The following is a 20,626-nucleotide window of genomic DNA, read 5'->3' on the forward strand; positions in this document are numbered from 1 at the left end:
ACACATATTTGCCGTTTCTCAGTTTAGACTACTAAGATTTATATTTGAAATGTTTGAGTTCTCAAAAGTGATTATATTAAAAGCAGTGAACATTATTAGTGTTGAGCCTTCCATAAAATACACCTCAGAGTATACATTCAAAGAAATAAATGCCTCAAGTTCATATTATTACTTTTGACCTTTTTTCTAAGGTTTATTAATGCATACAGAACTGTGGTACAGGCCAGAGGTACAGGGGCAGTGAGAGGATTTACTAGAGACAGAGTGGGGAGTAGAACAGGCGGATTGACAAAGTACATTGCTGAGGGGAGCAGTGGGCATGATAGGAGAAGTCTGTGCCATGTGGGTCATCTCCCTGGCTGGGAACCGAATTAATGCTGAAGCTGCTGTAACTAGTTTCACTGTACTTTGATTTAATCTCTTGCAACACCAGGGAGGGCCCTGACCTTCTATTTTTTAAAAGCTTTGAAAAAAAGATTTTATTCAATTTATGCAGATAGGAACTGGGGTGTAGGCCAGAGGTGGGGGGAGAAGGGCAAGAGGGTTCACCAGAGACAGTGGGGAGCAGAACAGGCAGATCTACTAGAATACACTGCTAAGGGTGGGGGGATCAGTAGGTGAAACAGGTCTGCTGAGCCATGTGGGTCAGCTCCTTGGCTGGGGATAGCTTGTTAGAGATTTTAAACCCTGTGCCACCACGGAGGGCCTGACTTTATATTTTGACATAATTCTGCATTCTACATAGTTATCCATTGTCCAAAGTGAATACTTCTTGAAATCTAGCCATCTTCACTCAGTTCATGCACTCTATTCTAGAAAGACAGACATATAAGCTTATATAAAAATGGAATAAAACTTTACCCTGGCAATGTACAGTAGTAAAAAGTCAAGCCCCCATCCATAATCTTCAGTCTCATGTGTTTTAAGGAAACAATTACTAAAGTTTAGGTAGTATCCTACATACTTTCTGTAGTTATTTTTTCTGTATAGATGGGCTTATACTTAATATTCTGTTAACATTTTCTTTTCAGATACTTTGTCATTTTTTAAAAAAAGATTACTTATGCTTACAGAACTGGGGTACAGGCCAGAGGTGCAGGGGCAGTGAGAGGATTCACCAGAGACAGGTGGGGAACAGAACAGACAGATTGACAAAGTACACTGCTGAGAGTCTCAGCGGGCAGGTCAGGAGAGGTCTGCCACACCATGTGGGTTAGCTCCCTTGCGGTGGATCGAACTCATGCTGCAGTGGCTTCGGAGAGCTTCATAATGTGGTGCTTTAACCAATTGCACCACTAGGGAGAGCCCACTTTACCTAATTTTTTTACTAGCTTACCACAATCACATCCCACCTTCCCACCTCCAAGCTACCCCAAATATATATAAGAATTTTAATGTTAGGTTGCCACCTGGAATATAAGTTATCATGGCCTGGGCCTTAAGGTAGACAGGCTTTTTAAAAGTTTTTATTTATGTGTACTAGAACTGGGGTCTAGGCCAGAGTTATAGAGGGTGAGAGGATCCAGCAGACAGTGGGGAGCAGAACAGGTTGTACAGTGCTGAGGGGAGCAGTGGGCAAGTCAGAAGTCTATTGTGCCATGTGGGTCACATCCCTGGATGGAGATCAAATGTGCTGAAGCAGTGGTAGCTTGCTTTGTGGTGCTGAGCTTTAACTGGTTGCACCCCAGAGAGGGCTCCGAACATTTTTTTTAAGATTTATTTATGCATACGAGAACTGGAGTATAGGCTGGAGGTGAAAGGGTTAGAAGATTCATCAGAGCCAGTGTGGGGAGCAGAAAACGGGAATTGCCTGAAATACATTGCTAAGGGGATCAGCGAGTGAGACAGGAGAGGTCTGCTGTGCCACGTGGGTCAGCTCCTTGGCCAGGGATCGAACTTGTGCCACAGTGGCTGCCAATAGCTTCATAGTGCTACCAGGGAGGCCTGGAATAGTTATTTAAGCACACTTTCTCACGTGGAGCCACACAGTGTTTTTACTGATATAACTTAGTTATTACAAATTGTTATTTTTTTAAAAGAATTTATTTATGCTTACAGAACTGGGATACAGGCCAGAGGTATGGTGGGTGAGAGGATTCACCAGACAGAGTGGGGAGCAGAACAGGGAGACATACTGAAATATACTGCTGAGGGGAGCAGCGGTAGGTCAGGAGAGGTCTGCCACCCTATGTGGATCACCTGCCTGGCTTGGGGATTGAACTCGTGCTGCAGTGGCTTCAGAGAGCTTTATAATGTGGTGATTTAACCCGTAGCATCACCAGGGAGAGCCCTAGAAAATGTTATTTAAAAACTAAAGAGCAAAGGAATCAGCTCAAGTGTTAACGGCTTATTTTTTAGTCATCACTGTACCATAACTCATTAAGGAAATAACTTTAGCAGCATTGCATCTGTGTAGTATATTAATATATTACTATTTATGTATAATGGATAACATTTTGAATCAATTGAATGAAAGTTCTTTCCCCCATAATCTGAGCTTTGGCTATTGAAGATTTGTGCTAATTTCTCTAGTCATTCTTTGAAGTTAAGCTGCATCTTTTATATTCCTTTAGGCATTATGTTTAATTTACTTATTCATTTGTAAAAGTTCTCATCTTTTGCAAATTTGTGAATCAGTATTTGTTTAGCATCGTTACACCTTATTGGTGATTTTTGTCTTGGCATTTAAAAATCATATTTAGTACTTTGGAATTGAGGGTACTAGAGTGGAATGGTGGACACAAGGGGTGAAGAGCAAAGGAGGCTCGGCCAACCTAGTACACAGTGGTAGAGAATGGTGGGTGCTTTGGTGGGTGGTGGTGTGCTATCAAACATTGGAAGAGGTGTGATCCTGTTTCCCCAAATCGTATACACTGCTGTAAATCAACATTACCTTATTTTTAAAAAGTCACTGTCGGCCCTCCCTGGTGGCGCAGCGGGTTAAAGCACAGCACTGAGAATCTGAAGCCACTTCCGCATGAGTTTGATTCCCGCCTGCCGCCTGCCCCGGAGGAGACCACATGGCGAGCCAGACCTCTCCTGGCCCGCCCGCTGCTCCCCTCAGCAGTGTACTTCGTCAATCTGCCTGTTCTGCTCCCCACTCTGTCTCTGGTGAAGCCTCTCACCGCCCCTGAGCTTCTGGCCTGTACCCCAGTTCTGTATGAATAAATAAATAAATCTTTAAAAAAAAAAAAAAAGTCACTGTCAAGAAAATCTCTTTAGTTTTCATTTATTTATATTTAAGTAAAAAGTAATTTCCTCCTCAGCTTTTTGATATGTAATTAGAACATTCTTTGAAGTCAGGACAGCCACATTACTGTGTAATCAAAAAACCACATTTAGTTTATTGATTTATGATTAACAATTTCAAATATTTTATGCATGTAAGATGTGTAACATTCCTTTAATTGTTCTGTTTTTTTTTTTTCTTTTCAGATTCTACTCTGCTATTCCAGTAATGGTCATTATGATTCAGTGTATTCAAAACAGTTTCAGTCAAGTGCAGCTATTTGTCAAGGTATGTGAAGGCTTTATATATGTTTGGGTGTAGTTTCACATGATTCCTAACCAGTCTTTAAATTGAGTGACCTGCCATAAATAAATCTTGCAAAGCTTTGTTGGTATCTAATGAATTTGTATATTGGGGTTATGGCTAGCTTCACGTCATAAAAATCTCATTTTGACAATTGGACTTTTGACTGTTCTTCCATCAGCTGTTTTATATGAAATTCTCTACAAAGATGTGTTTGTTGTGGATGAAGAAGAGTTGAAGAATGCAGTTGAATTGTTTCGAAGTGGTTCTAAGAAGAATAGAAACAATGCTATTACTGGCAGTGAGGATGCCCACATTGACTACAAGAGTTCAACTCAGAATAGGTAGTAAAGGGCAAAATGGATACCTACTAGATCATTGTATTTAATGTTTCTGTGCATCATTTGAAAGTTGAAAGGATCTTGCAAACTTGATATTACACACATATGCATGTATAGAGATACGATATTTAATGAGGGTTTACTAATACAGTACATTTTATTTATTTATTTAAAGATTTATTTATTTATACATATAGAACTGGGGTACAGGCCAGAGGTGAGGAGGGTGAGAGGATTCACCAGAGACAGAGTGGGGAGCAGAACAGGCAGATCAACGAAGTATACTGCTGAGGGGAGCAGCGGGCGGGTCAGGAGAGGTCTGCCACACCATGTGGTCACCTCCAGGGCAAGCGGGATTCGAACTCATGCGGAAGTGGCTTTAGCTTCTCAGTGCAGTGCTTTAACCTGCTGCGCCACCAGGGAGGGCCAATACAGTACATTTTATTGTGAGATGTTTTGGCTTTGGGGGCTCAGTCTAAGTCAGAATCAGATTTGTACTTTTTTATTGCTAGGAGACTTACTATCTAATGTTATGATTCTCAAACTTTAGTTGTATGTATATTTATTACTAAGATGCTTTTTGGATAGGCAGATTCTTGGGTTTATGTTCACAAAATTTGAGATGAGGGTGGAGCCAAGAATCTACTTTTTGAAGCAAATACACCCAAGTATTCTGATACAGGAAGGCCATGGAGCACATTATGAGAAAGAACTCATTCTAAGCCAACTGAGGTTCAGACTGGTTTACTTACACATACATCTAGCTAGTAGAAAAAAAAAAGTTAGGTTAAGGGGAGTTTTAGGAACTTTCTAATGTCTGCCTTTCGTACTCATTTAGTTGAGTGTAGATTGTGCACCTCTGAGGGTCCTCACTGGTGACCTAAAGGCTAAGTCTCAGACCTATCACTCTACTGCCTGAGTTTGAGCCTGGGAGCTAACCCACATATCAGACAGCAGTTCTTTCCCATCTTACTACTATTCCCCTGAGCAGTGTATTTCAGTAGATTTCACCAGTTGTGTTCCCCATGCTGGTGAATCCTCTCCTCCCCCACCCCTTTGATCTACACCCTAGTTTTATTCACAAAAGTAAATAATTAAAAAAAAATTCTCTTGGAAAAAAAGGTTGTTTACCTCTGAAGAAGCAGCAGTTATTGAGCAGATTTAATCAAAACCTTTGTGTTTTATATAGTAAAGTAGGCACTGTCTTATATTTTTCCCCCTGATTTCTAGTTTTGTCTGAAAATTTAATAGACTTGGTACCTGTCAGGGGTCACTTCATCTTTTTGACTTGTCCTATTTCTTGCATATTTAATGCTAGCAACTTATTTTTGTAGAAAAGATTTGGTTTGGGTTTTTTTACAAGCTTATATGGAAATGTGGGGGGAAAGGTGGTAGCCATATGTATCAGTAAAGGTTACTTACTTTTTCACTGATAATTTGTCTTAAGGGCTTCAGGCTTATGGAAACTAGTATTAAGAAGGTAAACTATATAATTGCTGTTGCTACAGTATAGCTTTTTTACCACAAACTTGGCAGCTTAAAAGAACCTAGTCATCTTACAATTTTGCACCTTAGTTTACTACAGTTTACTACAGTTTAACTGGATCTCCTAAAATGTAATTACAGTGTTGGCCTATTCTCATTGGAACTTTGGGGGGAAGGATATATTTCCTCACTGCAATTGTTCTTGGCACAGTATTTGGTTTCTTACAGCTTGTAGGTTTAAGAACTTCATATTTTTATTTATTTATTTTTTATTTTTTTGCTGGCTGTCAGCCAGAGATGAGCCTCAGTTCCCTGCCCAATGGAGTTGGTGATGAACATGACTGCTTGCTTCCTTATAGTCAGTAAGCGTAGACCAGCAAGGTAGACACTACATCTTTATGTTTAGAAGCAAACTAAATTAGAGGGAAAACAAGAATGTGAATATGGGGAGGCAGGGATTAAATGGGTCTGTCTTTACAGGGTATCCCCATGGCATGAAATGTGGACAGTAATCTGCTGAATATATTCTAGTAGATACTTATATATAGGAAGCATAAATGTAAATGTTGGAGTGAAATATTTGTCTCAATTTTAGAACTGAGCTGTTTTTACCACTAGGTGGTAGTACAGTCATTAGACTTAAAATTTCTTAGCTATTGCATTTATATAAAGCTCTTTGTTCTAAATCATTTCAATTAGGACTGAAGAATGGGATGCAAGCTGCAATGTTGAAAATATACCAGAGGGGTACAATCAAGGAACAGAGGAAACAAAGGTTTGAAAGTTTCTGAGGCAAAGAATTTTCATAGTCTTGGTTTGCCACAAATAAAATAGTTAAGGTCAGATGGTTTGTTTTGATTATATGGGACAAGGGAGGAGTTGCTAATGTTTTCCTTTGTAAAAGTCAAAGTGAGAATGTGAATATTTGCTTAGTGTTCTCTGAATTGTTATTCTGAGGAATTACAGATTTTTTTCAAGACAAACTGAGCACTTCAGTAATTTCAGAAGCTGTTGTTTTAAAAATTAATACTACAAAGCCAATAGGTATTCAGTTTGTAATCAGTCTTCTGACGCTGTTTCCTTTTTTCATGAAAACATTCTTACCCCTATTCAAAGAAAATAGGTCATGATCTTGGTCTATTAGAGTTGGAAGACTTTTGTCATCTTTATAAGCTTAATATCAAACAGACCTTCAGTTTGAGGTCAGCCCAATAGGTCAAGTATTTTCATGGTCTTTATGTCCCACATGCTGGTAATTTGGGTACACAGTTGAGCATAGTGAGATTCTAGGAAAGAAGAACAAAATTGCATTGGAAATTGTAACAGATTTTTATCAAAATGAGTAAACTTTTCAGGTTTTTTTTTTTCATACCTTTTAAGGGTACAGAAACACTTGCATCTCTCATGACACTTGTTGAATAGCCCTATTTTTTTTCCTGGATGAACATTTAATCCCAGTCTTTGTTGCATCAATTTATGTGTCCTGAGTTGACTGCTTATTCACAATACTTCCCTTCTGCCATATAAAATCCTTAAGATTGTATTTTGTTAGCTTATTTTCCTGAGCTTTAAAATGCAAGCAAAATTGTCATTTTTTTAATGAAAAAAGGAAAGGCATATGTACATAGTTTAAGGGAAAAAAAAGAGAAAAGAATGTTAATTCTACCTTCTCACAGAATGAAGACTTAAAGGGAAGGCTGATGAGTTTTGTAGCATCATTATTTTTGTTTAAGTCTCCAGAAAATCCATCAAAGATGCTCTTCCCCTATAAGGTGCTCAAAGCGTTGGATCCAGAAATCTATCGTAATGTAGAATTTGATGTTTGGTTGGACAGCAGAAAAGGTAATTAAATCAACAGGATACTTTTAAGTCCTGACAGATTGAGGAGAATAATTTTGCAAATTACTCCTAATAGACTTTTAATATACTGTTACAAAAAAAACAAAACACACACAAAACCTGGTACTTTAAAGCTTATTATATACATGACTCAAATCCAAAGGAGAGAACAGGTTTAGAATTGGGGCAGTATCTTTCAGATTCTGATTATTTGGCACTTCAAATATGTAGATACTATGACGCTAACCATTAGGTAATTTTAGATTCCCCCCAAATTTTATTCACTAAAAGTAAGCTTATTTGAAAATGAAAAGTATTATACTGCACTCATTGATAAATGAATAAGTCAGGTGTTGGGAAACCACCGCCTGTGGAATAAATCTGACTGCTGCCTATTTTGGTATGTATGTGAGCTAAGAATGATCTTACATAGTTTAATTGTAAGGAAAATGAAAAGCTGATTAGTGTGACACACGAAGTTTATGTTAAATCCAAATTCTAGTGTCCATAAATGTGTTATGACAGGATTGAGTTGTTGTGACAGAGTCTGTAGGCTCATGATAATTTTAAAATACTGCCTGACTACTGGGAAAGTTTAACAACTGTTGAAATAATTTTCTTCTTATAATCATGGTAGCCTTTAATTTTTCGTACTCAGCTTCTTGAGCTATGTTGCACCTAGGTATGACTAATCTAGATTGAGTTTAGAATCTCTTGGAGCACACTAAGTTGTTAAAAGTAATAGGCTGTTTTGAAGAACCTCTGAAGTGGGATTTTCAAATGGTACTGTATTGGTGTTTGATCAGCTTTCATTGCAACCTCCCAGCTTCCACCTATTTGTATTTAATACTACAAAGCAATTCCAGCAGAAATAACCCACCAAAAGTTATATGATGGCCATTTGGGATATTTTTTTCCCTCAGAATTTAGTTTATAGTAGAAAGTCAGATGATTGCTTGATGTAAAATAGGAAAGGAACCATTCCAGGTAAGCTTGATTCTCCATTTTCTTTTACTAGAACTACAAAAATCTGATTTCATGGAGTATGCTGGGAGACAGTACTATTTGGGAGACAAGTGTCAGGTTAGTTCCTTCTCTAAAGAATAATTTGTTTTTCTAAGGTTGTGGTTTTTGTTAGTAATGAGTTCAACAAAATGCATTTATATAAACCTGGACATTGTTTTTAATGTATGTTAAATTTTAATTACCAACTTCTGTAATTTTGGTGGTAAGGCTCCCCCTCCATTAAATCAAGACTATGGCAGTGTTATCTATTACTTCAATAAGTAAACACTGCACTCCATTTTTATTTGGCAGTATTTCCCAGTGGGCTAGGGGCTAGATATATTCTTACAGTCTTTTTACCCTTTTAGGTTCGTTTGGAATCAGGTGGAAGATACTACAATGCTCATATTCAGGAAGTTGGAAATGAAAACAATTCAGTAACAGTTTTCATTGAAGAAATGGCAGAAAAGTAATAATAATTTATTGAATTAATAAAATCTTCACCTCCTGATGCTTTTTTGTAATACTACATCAAGAATTTCTAGGGGATAAAGAGTTATCTGGTACCAGCCTAAGATTACTTACCTCAAAGTGTAAAAGCGTATGTTGACATGAAATTTCAGTATTCTATAGATGAAAGTTTCCAAATCATAGGCGGCACTAGCTGACTTATTTGAAATATTAAGTACTATAGCATTCTTGTATAAAAACTGCTTATACTAATTGGAAAGCTGGTTTTGCTAATTGAGTCTCTAACAATATCAAGATAATCTCCTTAATTCTCAAACATTTGCATGCCCTGTGACTACCCAAGGGCCTGTTAAAACAGATTGAGCCCCACTACGAAAGTTTTTGATTATTCAGTTAGTCTGGTGGGGCCCAAGAATTTGAACTTCCACAAGTTTCCAGGTGATATTGACACCTTTGATGTATTTTGAGAACCATTGAATTAGGTTATGCTGCCCTAACCAAAAAATTTCAACAACTTAAAACATTGAAGTCCATTTCTTACTCATTTAGCATGTCCATTTGGGTCAGCAAAGAACATGCAAGATGATAGCATCTCTGACTTTTCTTCCATGATTACAGTCAGGGAAAAACTCGAAGCATGATAAACCATGTGCTGGTTCTTGAAGTATCTGCTTACATAGCTAACCCTGATGTCTGGAGGATGGGAAAACATAATCTAAGGAGAGGCAATAAGTTATGAGCTAATAGTCTACAACAATCTTTCCTCTGAAATGTTATAGGTGCTACAGACAACTGAAATTGTATAAACTACTTTTAACTTTTCTAACTAAAAAGAAAATGTTGATAGAAGAGCTAGTGTCAACAGATTTAAGTAGGAAACTCTTGAAAATGAAGCAGGAGGGATCCAGTATGTGTATTAAAGGAGAATTAAGTATGTGTTGCAGTGGCTTTATGATGGTATCTCTTTAACTTAAGGCATGTTGTTCCACTGGCTAACTTAAAACCAGTTACTCAAGTGACACCTCTTCCTGCCTGGAATGCTGTGTCCTGTCGGAAAGGAAAAGGTTTCCAGAAAATTCCTGGGGGCTATGTCCCAGAAATGGGTTTGTATGCTGAAATTTTTCGTTATTTCTCTTAGACTTTCCCTTCCTCCACCCCATGAACCTTGGTGCAGCAGCAAAAATTGCCGATTGAGAACCACTTAAGATAAGTTTACACAAGATAAGTTTACTTTTATTTTTTAAGATTTATTTTTTAGTTATGCAGACAAGAACTGGGGTATAGGCCAGAGGCACAGGTAGGTAAAGGGGTTAACCAGAGACATAGTGGGGAGCAGAACAGACAGATTGACTGAATACACTGCTGAGGGGAGCAGCAGGTAAGATAAGAGAGGTCTGCTGCACCATGTGGGTCACCTCCTTGGCTTGGGATGGAACTCATGTTGCAGTGGCTGGCTATATCATGATAGCAATGAGACTCTACCTTCTGCACCATCAGGGAGGCTTTAAAATGGATTTTGGATTATAAAACTTGATGACAAAAGAGTTTTCAAAGAATTAGGAAAATACCTACTAGAAATAGCAGAGATTTAACAAGTATATCTTGGATAACAGTAATATAGATGACACTGTTTTAATGACCAAAGCTGCCTGTACTAAAGACAGTGCTGAGACTTGCCGGATTTGCCCTTCCAAATGGAATAACTGATGCATCTGTAACGTACATAAAAATCCCCTCTCCGTATTTGGCTTTTTTTCCCCCAGACAACATTGGATATTTTAGGCATTTGTGGAATGGTTGGAGGGGGGACCCTGAAACACTGGATCATTTGCCTTAGTAGTTATGAGACTTATTTGCTGCTTTCTTTGTTTGCCTGAAAGCTATGCCAGAGATGGACATAAAACAACGGAAGAAGATGTTCAGAAAAGTTAGAGGGAAAGAGTTTTATATGACTATGGCTTATAGCAGGGGAGAACCACTCCTTCCGCCCAGGCTTCAGCACAATATGCATTATGGGCATGACCCTTCTATGCACTACACACAGACAGCTGAAAGTGTTATGGCTAGTGAACCCTTTCATCCTCAGCATACACCCCAGAGAGAAAGTCGGGGCTATGGGATGCCCAGGTAAGATTTAACAGACTTAGTATATTTTACATCTCTGTTTAGATATTGAAAATAATTCCTGTAAAGATTTATAGTAACGCTTGGAAATATCATAATAGTTTATATTTCTTTTATAATTTCTGTCTAAATGACTGAATAAAGGATGGACATGTATGTTTAAATTCTTGTTAAATGAATTTGTTGGAAGATTGTATTCTAGTAGGCTAGGGAAGTACAATGCAGTTGAAGAAACTTTAGAAAAATAAATATCAAGGTGATGAGTACATGTATGTGTCACTAAATCCATTAATAATATACAAACCTAGTAACAGTAGTTGGGAAAGCAGAGCTCTTTTTATTTGGATGTTTGCAGAAAGATGTATTCATTTCATTTAATAATGGAGACTAAAGCACTGCTGAGTAAAAAGAATTAACTTTTCCAATTTATTTTTAGGGATTCACCTCGTTTTATAAACAGGCACAACATCATGAGTCCTAAAATTGGTTTTTACCCTGGCCCAGGTAAAAGGTGCTGCCAGAGTTATGATAATTTCGCCTACAGATCTCGGTAAGTGAATTTTCAATGTCGAAAATCAGAAAAAGTGAGCAAGTGTGGATTCATCACAGGCAGCAAATAGCAAATACGTGTAATGATTTTTTTTAAGTGTCAGCATTGAGATATTTGAACTGTTAGAAGTTAGGAGCACATAATCACCATATTTATAGTTTCTCCCCTTTTTGTTCTTTGAACTATAGGTCTTTTAGACGCAGTCACCGCCAGATGCATTGTATGAATAAGGAGTGCCAGTATAGCTTTGCCCCGGGGAATGGACAGATGCCCAGGGGCTTGGAAGAAACCATTACCTTTTATGAAGTTGAAGAAGGGGATGAGACTGCTTATCCAACTTTACCTGTAAGTATGTCAAAACTACATTCAAACAACTACTTTTATTTTTTTTAAAAGAAAAGATAGTGGATAAGTTTTAGGTTTTTGTACAATGACAGACAGCTTAAAGGTCTTACTGGAAGACATGTTTTTATCTTAGCACTTTTAAAGATGGGAAAAGAAGTAATTTTGTAAAGAAAGGTAGACAATGACCTTGTCTATATAGCATGGGTTAATATTTTGTATTCATGCTCATTTCTTTTTGATTCTGTAATACTTTTAAAATATTTACTTCCACAGGTCTCATACAATAGAAATTCACGTTCTTCATCTAGTTTCTTTAATTGAATTACAAATTAGCCCTTTAGCCTTTTCCCCTAATTATAAAGGGTAAACTACTTGGGAATGTGTGTCTCTTTGATACAGAATCATGGAGGTCCATCTACAATGATTCCTGCTCCTTCAAGATACTGTGTTGCAAGGCAAGGACTTAGCTCAGGCAAACAAACATTAAATTCAGAGGATGGTGATAGCCAAATTGACAATGGTGAGTCAATTAGAGTTTCTTTTTAATATATTATTATTACAAAATTACATATTTATGTAAATTGATAAAAATAAAACTTTAAAAAAGATAATTCTGGAGAATTAGCACATTGGGACTCTGAAAGGATTGCTATTTTGGTTTAATGATTTCACTCTGTTCCGGCACATACATCCTTTAAACATTAAATAAAACAAGCTCTGGCTATTTGACTCTGCTGACCTTAAAAGTTCTATGTGAGCATACTTACTACTTACATGTTTTTTCTTTCTAGGTGGATATCATGAAGAATATGTTTATCCTTTAGGTCAGTGAGCTCTAAATACAAAATTAAAAGAGTTTTTTTTTAATAAATTTTTAAAATACCAAATAATTTTCATTTTTAACTTTACTTTGACTATATCCTCTAGAATCAGACTATGAAACTTCAGGTGTTTATAGCACAACTGAATCTACAGCAAACTTGGTACGTATTTAAATAATAACAAGTAGTCTTTATAGCTCCTACTGTGTATTAGGGCACTGTTATAAAGGGTATACCCATACAGTAAGTCATTTAATGTCATAATTTAAACTAGAAACTGACTTAAAGCAAAATGATGTATAAATAGGTTAGTTGATACAAACAAGAGTTAAGTAAGTTCTTATGAGTTATTTCTAGTCACAAAAGCATCATCAAGCATATAAAGACCCAATTACTTCTATATGATATAGCTTGTATTCATTCACTTTCTAACTCACTTATTCCAATTCAAGGTCTCAGGTGACCAGAATCCATCCCAGTAGTTCTGGGAGCAGGTTGACAACCAACCATGCACAAGGCATTCTTCTGTGGTAGAGTGCACTCATGTACGCACCCACACTCTCAGGCTGGAATAATACAGACACACCAGTTATCCTAATGTACACAGCTTTGGGATGTGGGAGAGAATTTGATTACCTAGAGAAAAACTCAACAGATATAGAAATGGAACTTCTATACAGTGGCTCTGACTAGGAATCTTGTTTTACTAAAGATCAACTTTATGATGAAACAGCAATGAATGAAACATTATTCAAGGTCCTGCTCTAAATGTATTTAAATTGGAACAATCCTTGAGATAATTTAGGTATCAGTCCCATTTAATAGATGAAGAAATTGAGATCCAGAAATGAACTCTTCTGTTAGTGAGAATGAGCCATTAACTATCAGTTACTTAATATAACACAAGTTCATATCTTGGTTATGCTACATAACTTCACCAGAAACAGAGTACACTGCTGAGGGGAGCAGCGGGCAGGTCAGGAGAGGGCTGCCACGCAATGTGGTCACCTCTGGGGCTGGCGGGAATCGAACTCATGCAGAAGTGGCTTTAGCTTCTTAGTGCTGTGCGTTAACCCGCTGCGCCACCAGGGAGGGTCAGGATTTGGGATGTTTTAATGCTGTCAGACATTAAAAAATGATTTGATTCTTGCTTCAAAGCCAAATCTTAAGTGATACTTGTTGGTCGGAGTAATGTTCAGTTTTACCTTTCATAGTTTTGAGTGAAAGCAGTCGCCTTTTCAACACTCCAAGTTCCTATATTAAAGGACTCTATTCCCATTTCTGCCTGTAGTCTACTTGTCTATATGTATATGTTTTAAAAGATATCCTGCCTAACCTTTGCCAATGGTTACCAAAGCACACAACTAACATTCTGTTATTCAAACCTCTTCCCCTAATAGTTACAAGTTCATAACCTCTTTTCAACTTGAGTTTTTCTTATCATAACATTGTATTTCTACTTAATAGATTACTGTTTTAGTCAAACTAGATTATGCTTCAGTATAGCTGTAACTCCCCCTACCCTCCAGAATCTCAGCAGCTTAACCAGGACAGTTGTTCTTGGAAATGTTATATGTCTAATAATGGTAGTACACTTTTGGTTCACCAGTTAGAAAATGAGATAATCACCTTGGCAGGGCAGGAGATAGTAGGTAAGTTTAATACTGACTCTTTAAATTAATGTTAATATTTCATTGACTAAACAAGTCACCTGGTTGAATCACTTTAGATGAGGCCAGGTGTCTAGATAGAGAACTCTGGAATATTTATGAAAACTTGAATAAATACACTGTTCTCTATGACTACTTTTAACTTTGGTAGCTTATATATACTAAATGTGTATGTATAATATATATATATATATATATATATGTATGTATGTATATATATATATATATATTACTAAAAGGGCAGTACATCTTAGAAAGTGAAGAAAATATAATGTGTAATTCTTTTATTTTTCCTTTCCTCCTTTTGCCTGTCTTGAGAAAAGGCTTTTCCCCTCATGCCATTACTGTTCTCATATCAAATGCTTTTTATACCATCTCTTGAAATATCCACCCAAGTTAAAACACAAGTAAAGATCTCATCATCAGGGATGAATTGTGTGGATACTTTATTTCTTTCTGCACCTTTAATACAGTTGTCATGTTTCATTTTGTTCTGAATGTTAACTGCCCATTCTCAGTAGCTTTTGATCACTTCATGATGTGTTCCACTCCTATTCGCCAGGCTCCAAATGCATAGCAAGTTTCTAAATAAGTTATTCACAGCACTCTGAGTTGAGAAGTCCTCATAAAAGATCTTCAGGCTTAGTCATCTAAGAAACCGTGAATACTTATTTTTACCTCAGACCATGCCCAATTCTCAACGAAATCCTTCCCTAGCATTGTCTAACGTTCACCTTGGGCTTTCTGAAGCAGGGTTGGTTTGTTTCTTTGCAGATGTTTTGGCTATATTTAAAAACAAATTTTAGAAACATATAATCTTTTTTAAAAGATTATTTATGCATACAGAACGGGGTGGGGGGCAGGCCAGAGGTGCAGGGGTGGTGAAAGAATTCCCCAGAGACAGTGGCGTGCAGACAAGGCAGATCGACAAAGTACACTGCTGAGGGGAGCAGCAGGTGAGACAGGAGAAGTCTGCCACATATGTGGGTCGCTCTAATGCATGTGCCACCACGGAGGGCCCAGAAACATTAATCTTAAAGTCCAAGTTAAGATGTGCTTTATTTTGTGGTCACGGCATGTTTCCTTTTCTGTAGAAAACTTCCTCTGGTTCCCTGCTCTTATCATTATTACCAGTGTCTGCTGCTACATTTTATTTTTGCTTTTATGGCAAGTCATTCATAACTCAATCTTTTAAAATAATTTTTTAATTGGGTTGCAAGTGCTGATGAAGTTGTAAAATTGAAGAGTGTGAATAAACAAACACTACTACTTTCAAGAATAACAAGGTCTTGAGCTAGAAGGAATAGCTGAATAACCAGTTATGTACCCTTGTCCCAAGCTACGTTTTTTAGATGGAATATTTTCTTTTAGTGCAACTATTGTTGGACCTGACTTAGAACTACAAAGTCAGAAAGACCACCAAGAAACCATCTCAATAATCCTCAGTTAACACTTTAGTGTTTTCATTGCAATTAGAGTTAGATGTAATGAGGATCTTTGTAGATTGGGACTAGAACAACCATCGTTGACTAAAATGGTACTTTTTGGAATGTTAGTAGTCAGATGAAAGAAGGCAGATGTTTTATTTATGTATTTTTTGGTTACTTAATTTCACTTTATTTAACGATATTCCTTTATTTATTAAAGTCTCTTCAGGATAGAAGACCATGCTCTGTGTCCCCTCAGGAAACACTTACCTCATACGACTATCCCCAGAAGGTAATCTTCATATTGTTAATCAAGTAGTCAGTTGCAATTTTCTAAACATAGGAAAATTAGTTTTTACGTTGTTCCTTTTTACCCTTCATCATACTTAAAGAACCTGCATATAATTTATTATTTTCTTTTTAAAGATTTATTTATGTATACAAGAGCTAGGGTATAGGCCAGAGGTTTGGTGGGGGTGGGGTGAGAGCGTTCACCAGAGATAGAGTAGGGAACAGAACAAGCAGATTGACTGAAATATAATGATGAGGGAAGCAGTAGGCAGGACAGGAGAGGTCTGCTGCACCTTGTGGGTTAGCTCCTTGGCTGGGTATTGAACTCTGGTTGTAATGGTTGCAAATAGCTTCATAGTATCACTCTGCTTATATTCCTAAGTATTTGTTATATCTTGTTATACCTTGTGTCTGGCACAGTGATTAGAAAATTCATTCATCAAATTGATTAAGCATCTGCTGTGTTCCAGACACTTTCCTGTGTGATCGTGTTAGAGTGCATATTGTCTACTCTGAACTGCTTACATGATGAGATAGTTAATATGAATTACCTGTCAAGTCTGTGCCTTGTAAAGCTCTAACTGTAGATAATGCTGAATTTAGGCATCAAAAAGGATGCTGAAACCATAGGGGTAAATGAGATCATCCTGGGATGAGGACAAAATTGAGACACACATTTAGAATAGAGTCTATGAATCACCATACTTTCAAGAAGGTAGAGAATTGATAGCTAGGAAAGAAGAAGCAAGAGAGTTTATTATAAAAACCCCCGGAAGGGATTATTTCAAGGTACACCCATGTCAGTTGTTGCCACGAGGTCAAGGCAGAGCACAAGTATTACCCACAAGTGTTTGCTATGACTTGTTGCCTTGGAGACTGTTGGTGACTTTGAATACAGTTTCTGATGACCAGGGAGGATAGCAGATGCACTGCAGTGTAGTGGTAAGGAAATGGAGATTGCCAATGTGGATTGTGTCTCTAGGAAGAGTTGTCCCATCCATTGAAAGTCTCTGTACAGTCCCTATAGGGTGTCATGGGGAAGTAGCTGTGGCCTACTCAGAAAAACAAATTGCACTCTTATGAAGAAAACAACATATAAAAATATCTGTGTGGGGAAATGCATATGCATGTTATTAAATGCTTGTTATAGGTCTCTGAAATAATACAAGAGACCCAGAACTTATATTTCAGTGAAGGGAATTAGGCAGATTGACTACAGAGGTGTGAGGGAAACTTCATTGTATATATTTTTATACTTGATTTTTTCAATCTTTAATGTATTAGCTTTTCAGAAAAAATAAGAATCAAAGCTCTGAAAGTAATATGGTATCTTCTAAAAGAAAGTACCTTTTTATAGTGGGTTTACATAAGTATGGACTTCTCAATGTTGTATTTATCAAAATAATGTTTCCTTCAATTTAAGATCAGAGACTAATATTGTTTAAAGAGTTCTAAACAGTAACCAAACTTGAGTTCTAAACTTCCTTCCACACTTACAGGTGATGGTAAATTCTGCAGCAGTTGCATCTTCCTGTGCCAGTAATGATCCAGCTCCAGTCTTATCTAATTGTGCAACAGCTAATGAAGCTAGTAGTACCACTTCAGTTTCCTCACAGAATTCTATGCAGCCTCTATTTGTTTCTCCACCTACACAAGGCAGGCCAGGTAGGTTATTAGTGGTTGCTTTCTTTGGAAGTCTCTTTTCCATATTCATAAACATGTAGATACGGCAATTCTTGTTGATTAAATAGGATTATTTTAATTTCCAATATTTAGCTGTTTTAACCACTTAATAAAATATGTTCTATAGTCAAGGAACCCATGAGATGTGAAGATAGGCATTTCAGTTTTTGCAAATTTGACTGGATATGATTTTGAAGTTATATTTTTGCTACTCCCATTGACTATAGGACTTGTATTAGTTTTTCAAATTTTGAGTTGTTTTATTATATGGGAATTGGGGAGATGCGGTTTGTGCTTCAGCTCATTATTTAAATAATTTTCAGCAAGTTGTTGAACTTTTTTTGCCTGTGAGCTTTTGGGTATTGTCACTACCTATTTATGAAGTAGTTGTCCAATACCAATGAGTTAATTTAATTAAAAACTCTCAGAACTGGGAAGGTGGTGGCAACAGCAACATAGCTTTTCAATCTGAGACCCCATATGAAAATTAAAATAGCAAAACCAAAACCTATGAACAACACTTAATAATTGACATGGTTTTCTGGATAACCCAAAATTTAAACAGGTAGGGACAAAACACCAGCCATAAGGCCTGTTAATCAGGGTCTGTGTGGGAGCAAGAAGAATGAAACATCAAAGATGTTGTCTGATGGACCTGAGAAAGAAGAATCCCTAAAAGAGTTAATATGTGGAAGGAGTAGCTAAGACTGAGAAGGGATTTGAAATCTTCAATGCTAGCTGGGTGCTGAAGCACTTGGAGCAAGTTGGTCACTAAAGAAACGCCAAAACTGACCTTAGGGCTCCCATTTAGGAAGTGGAAATAGAAACTTCTGTGAGTGGAGTTAGAATTGATTGAGATAAGGAAAAGAACAAGTCCAGTTCAAGAAAGGGCCATGGAATCTCAGAAAGAAGCCATGTTTTTGAGCACCGCAAAAGCAATGAAAATAGGAGCCTTAGGCAATTAGAAAAGTTTTTTGTATACTTCAGCTGATTTTCAAGTTCATGGGAAATAAGTTTACCTAAAAACAAAAAAGCATTAAGGTCAAATACTGTATTAGAAAAACTGGGATTAAGTAACAGAATTTGGGAAACCTTAGAAATTGAAGATAGTCATTTCTGTAATGAAGAATTAAAGAACAGGATCGAATTTATACAACAGATAATGCTTTAGAGGAAATTGTAAGAAAGGAAAGAAATATAAAATGGAAAAGTTAGGGAAAGGAGTTCAAACACTGATGGAAATCCTGACGCAGAAAACCAAAGAGAAAGGAACAAGTAATAAAAAATAGAATACACAAAACTGGTGAAATTTAAAGTCTTTACATACTAAAATAGCATTCTGCACCCCTGATAATATTTACTGAAAACAAACACCAGGATATTCTACTGGAATGACTGGACTTTAAAGAAAAAAAATCCTTTGATTATCTAGATCAAAAAGCCTATAATAGTATAAAGGAAATATAATTATGACATTTTGACAGCAATGTTTTATGCTACAAGAATTTGGAGCATAATTTCAGATAATGAACGGATGAATCAAAGAATTTATATCCATCCAAACTGATTTTCAAGCCTAAGAGTAGTTTTAAGAATTCATAGCGTATTTGCATGAGCCCTTTTTGAATACTCTACTAAGTGATACTGTCAGCCAAGGTAATCATCAGCCACATATGACAATATAAATTTTAAATACAAATAAAATCTTAATTCACCAAGTACTCAGAGCTACATATGACTGTTGGATATTGTGTTGGGCAGCACAGACATTTAGAATTTTTCCACCATCACAAAAAAACTGTTTTGGATCAACTGCAGTAAACTAGGGAATGATTTTGACTGTTTAACTGCCAAAGCAATTAGAGACCTCAACATAAGTGGTATGTATTAAATAGAGAATTAAGATAAAATGAAGCCTCAGAGATTGAGAATATATACTATTAAAGCTTTTTTCTTTGGGCATAGAAAGAATGTGATTTTTAAAAAAGATTTATTTATGCATATAGAACTGGGGTACAGGCCAGAGGTGCAGGGGTGGTGAGAGGATTCACCAGAGACAGAGTGGGGAGCAGGTTGACTGACGAAGTACACTGCTGAGGGGAGCAGTGGGTGGGTTAGGAGAGGTCTGCCACACCATATGGTCACCTCTGGGGCTGGCGGGAATCGAACTCATGCTGAAGTGGCTTTAGCTTTTTAGGGCTGTGCTTTAACCTGCTGTGCCACCAGGGAGGGCCAGAAATAATGTGATTTTTAAAAGCAGAAGAATTGAGGAACCATGTGCCAAACATGGTTCTATCAATGCTCTCAGTCATCATATCAGGTTTTTTTATATATAGCCTCAGTTTGTTCTGAGGATTTATTATAAGCCAAAACAAATTGGGAGTATGGAATGTTCAGTGTCTTTGCAAATGGGAAGTCTCAGTATTGAAGAAAGGTAATATAGTGATAATAAAGGGTAAGTAAAAGTTTTAATTGCCTCAAATATGAATTGGAAATATCAGTGTAAACAGACTTTTATCTTCAATGTGTGTTTATTTCCTAAATATGTCCATGTTAGAATGCTTTCACCACCACAAAAAGTTGGTTTACAAGAGACTTTAGAAGCAATGAGTGCAGCATTTAGTCTGTTGTCTTGAAGTACTAGTTTTCAAATACAAAACAGATTTCATGGAGAAATGGCTGCTTCCAAGTCTGCACAGGAAATGTTCAAGATAAGCCTAGAAGTTATCATAGGCTGGATTTATGTCAGAGGACTTTGGAGTCAGCTTAAAAAGGCTTTCACTGGCCCAAGCTGTAACAACTTGAAACTCAACAGTGATCACTGGAGTAGATTAGAACATATTAAATATATTAAAAGTTCCTAATGATATTTTAAAAATTAAAAGGATAGGAAACCAGTTCATTTTCTTGAGAACTGGAAAGTAAGGTGAGAAAAACAAGAATTTATCCTGCCTTACATGAACTCTACCAACGATTGACTAAATAGTAGATGAGGGGAAATGTTTCTATTATTTTAATCAGTGAGAAAGTAGTGGCAGAATG

At 36.9% G+C, this 20,626-nt stretch overlaps 1 protein-coding gene across 1 annotated transcript in view; it reads left to right on the plus strand.

The window, feature by feature from the left end:
• The window catches only part of LOC101634247 (putative bifunctional UDP-N-acetylglucosamine transferase and deubiquitinase ALG13), a 43,224-nt gene that overhangs the window by 8,763 nt on the left and 13,835 nt on the right, over positions 1-20,626 (plus strand). Inside the window, exons 6-20 of the mRNA XM_012727235.1 lie at positions 3,436-3,517; positions 3,714-3,876; positions 6,058-6,133; positions 7,035-7,200; positions 8,216-8,280; positions 8,571-8,671; positions 9,649-9,776; positions 10,554-10,800; positions 11,234-11,347; positions 11,536-11,692; positions 12,092-12,212; positions 12,484-12,516; positions 12,620-12,675; positions 15,831-15,902; positions 17,401-17,566. Coding sequence (XP_012582689.1) covers positions 3,436-3,517; positions 3,714-3,876; positions 6,058-6,133; positions 7,035-7,200; positions 8,216-8,280; positions 8,571-8,671; positions 9,649-9,776; positions 10,554-10,800; positions 11,234-11,347; positions 11,536-11,692; positions 12,092-12,212; positions 12,484-12,516; positions 12,620-12,675; positions 15,831-15,902; positions 17,401-17,566 — 1,747 coding nt within the window. The remainder of the gene's footprint in view (positions 1-3,435; positions 3,518-3,713; positions 3,877-6,057; positions 6,134-7,034; positions 7,201-8,215; positions 8,281-8,570; positions 8,672-9,648; positions 9,777-10,553; positions 10,801-11,233; positions 11,348-11,535; positions 11,693-12,091; positions 12,213-12,483; positions 12,517-12,619; positions 12,676-15,830; positions 15,903-17,400; positions 17,567-20,626) is intronic.

Source organism: Condylura cristata, unplaced genomic scaffold (assembly GCF_000260355.1).
Source record: "Condylura cristata isolate star-nosed mole 26May11 unplaced genomic scaffold, ConCri1.0 scaffold00019, whole genome shotgun sequence".
NCBI lineage: Eukaryota > Metazoa > Chordata > Mammalia > Eulipotyphla > Talpidae > Condylura > Condylura cristata.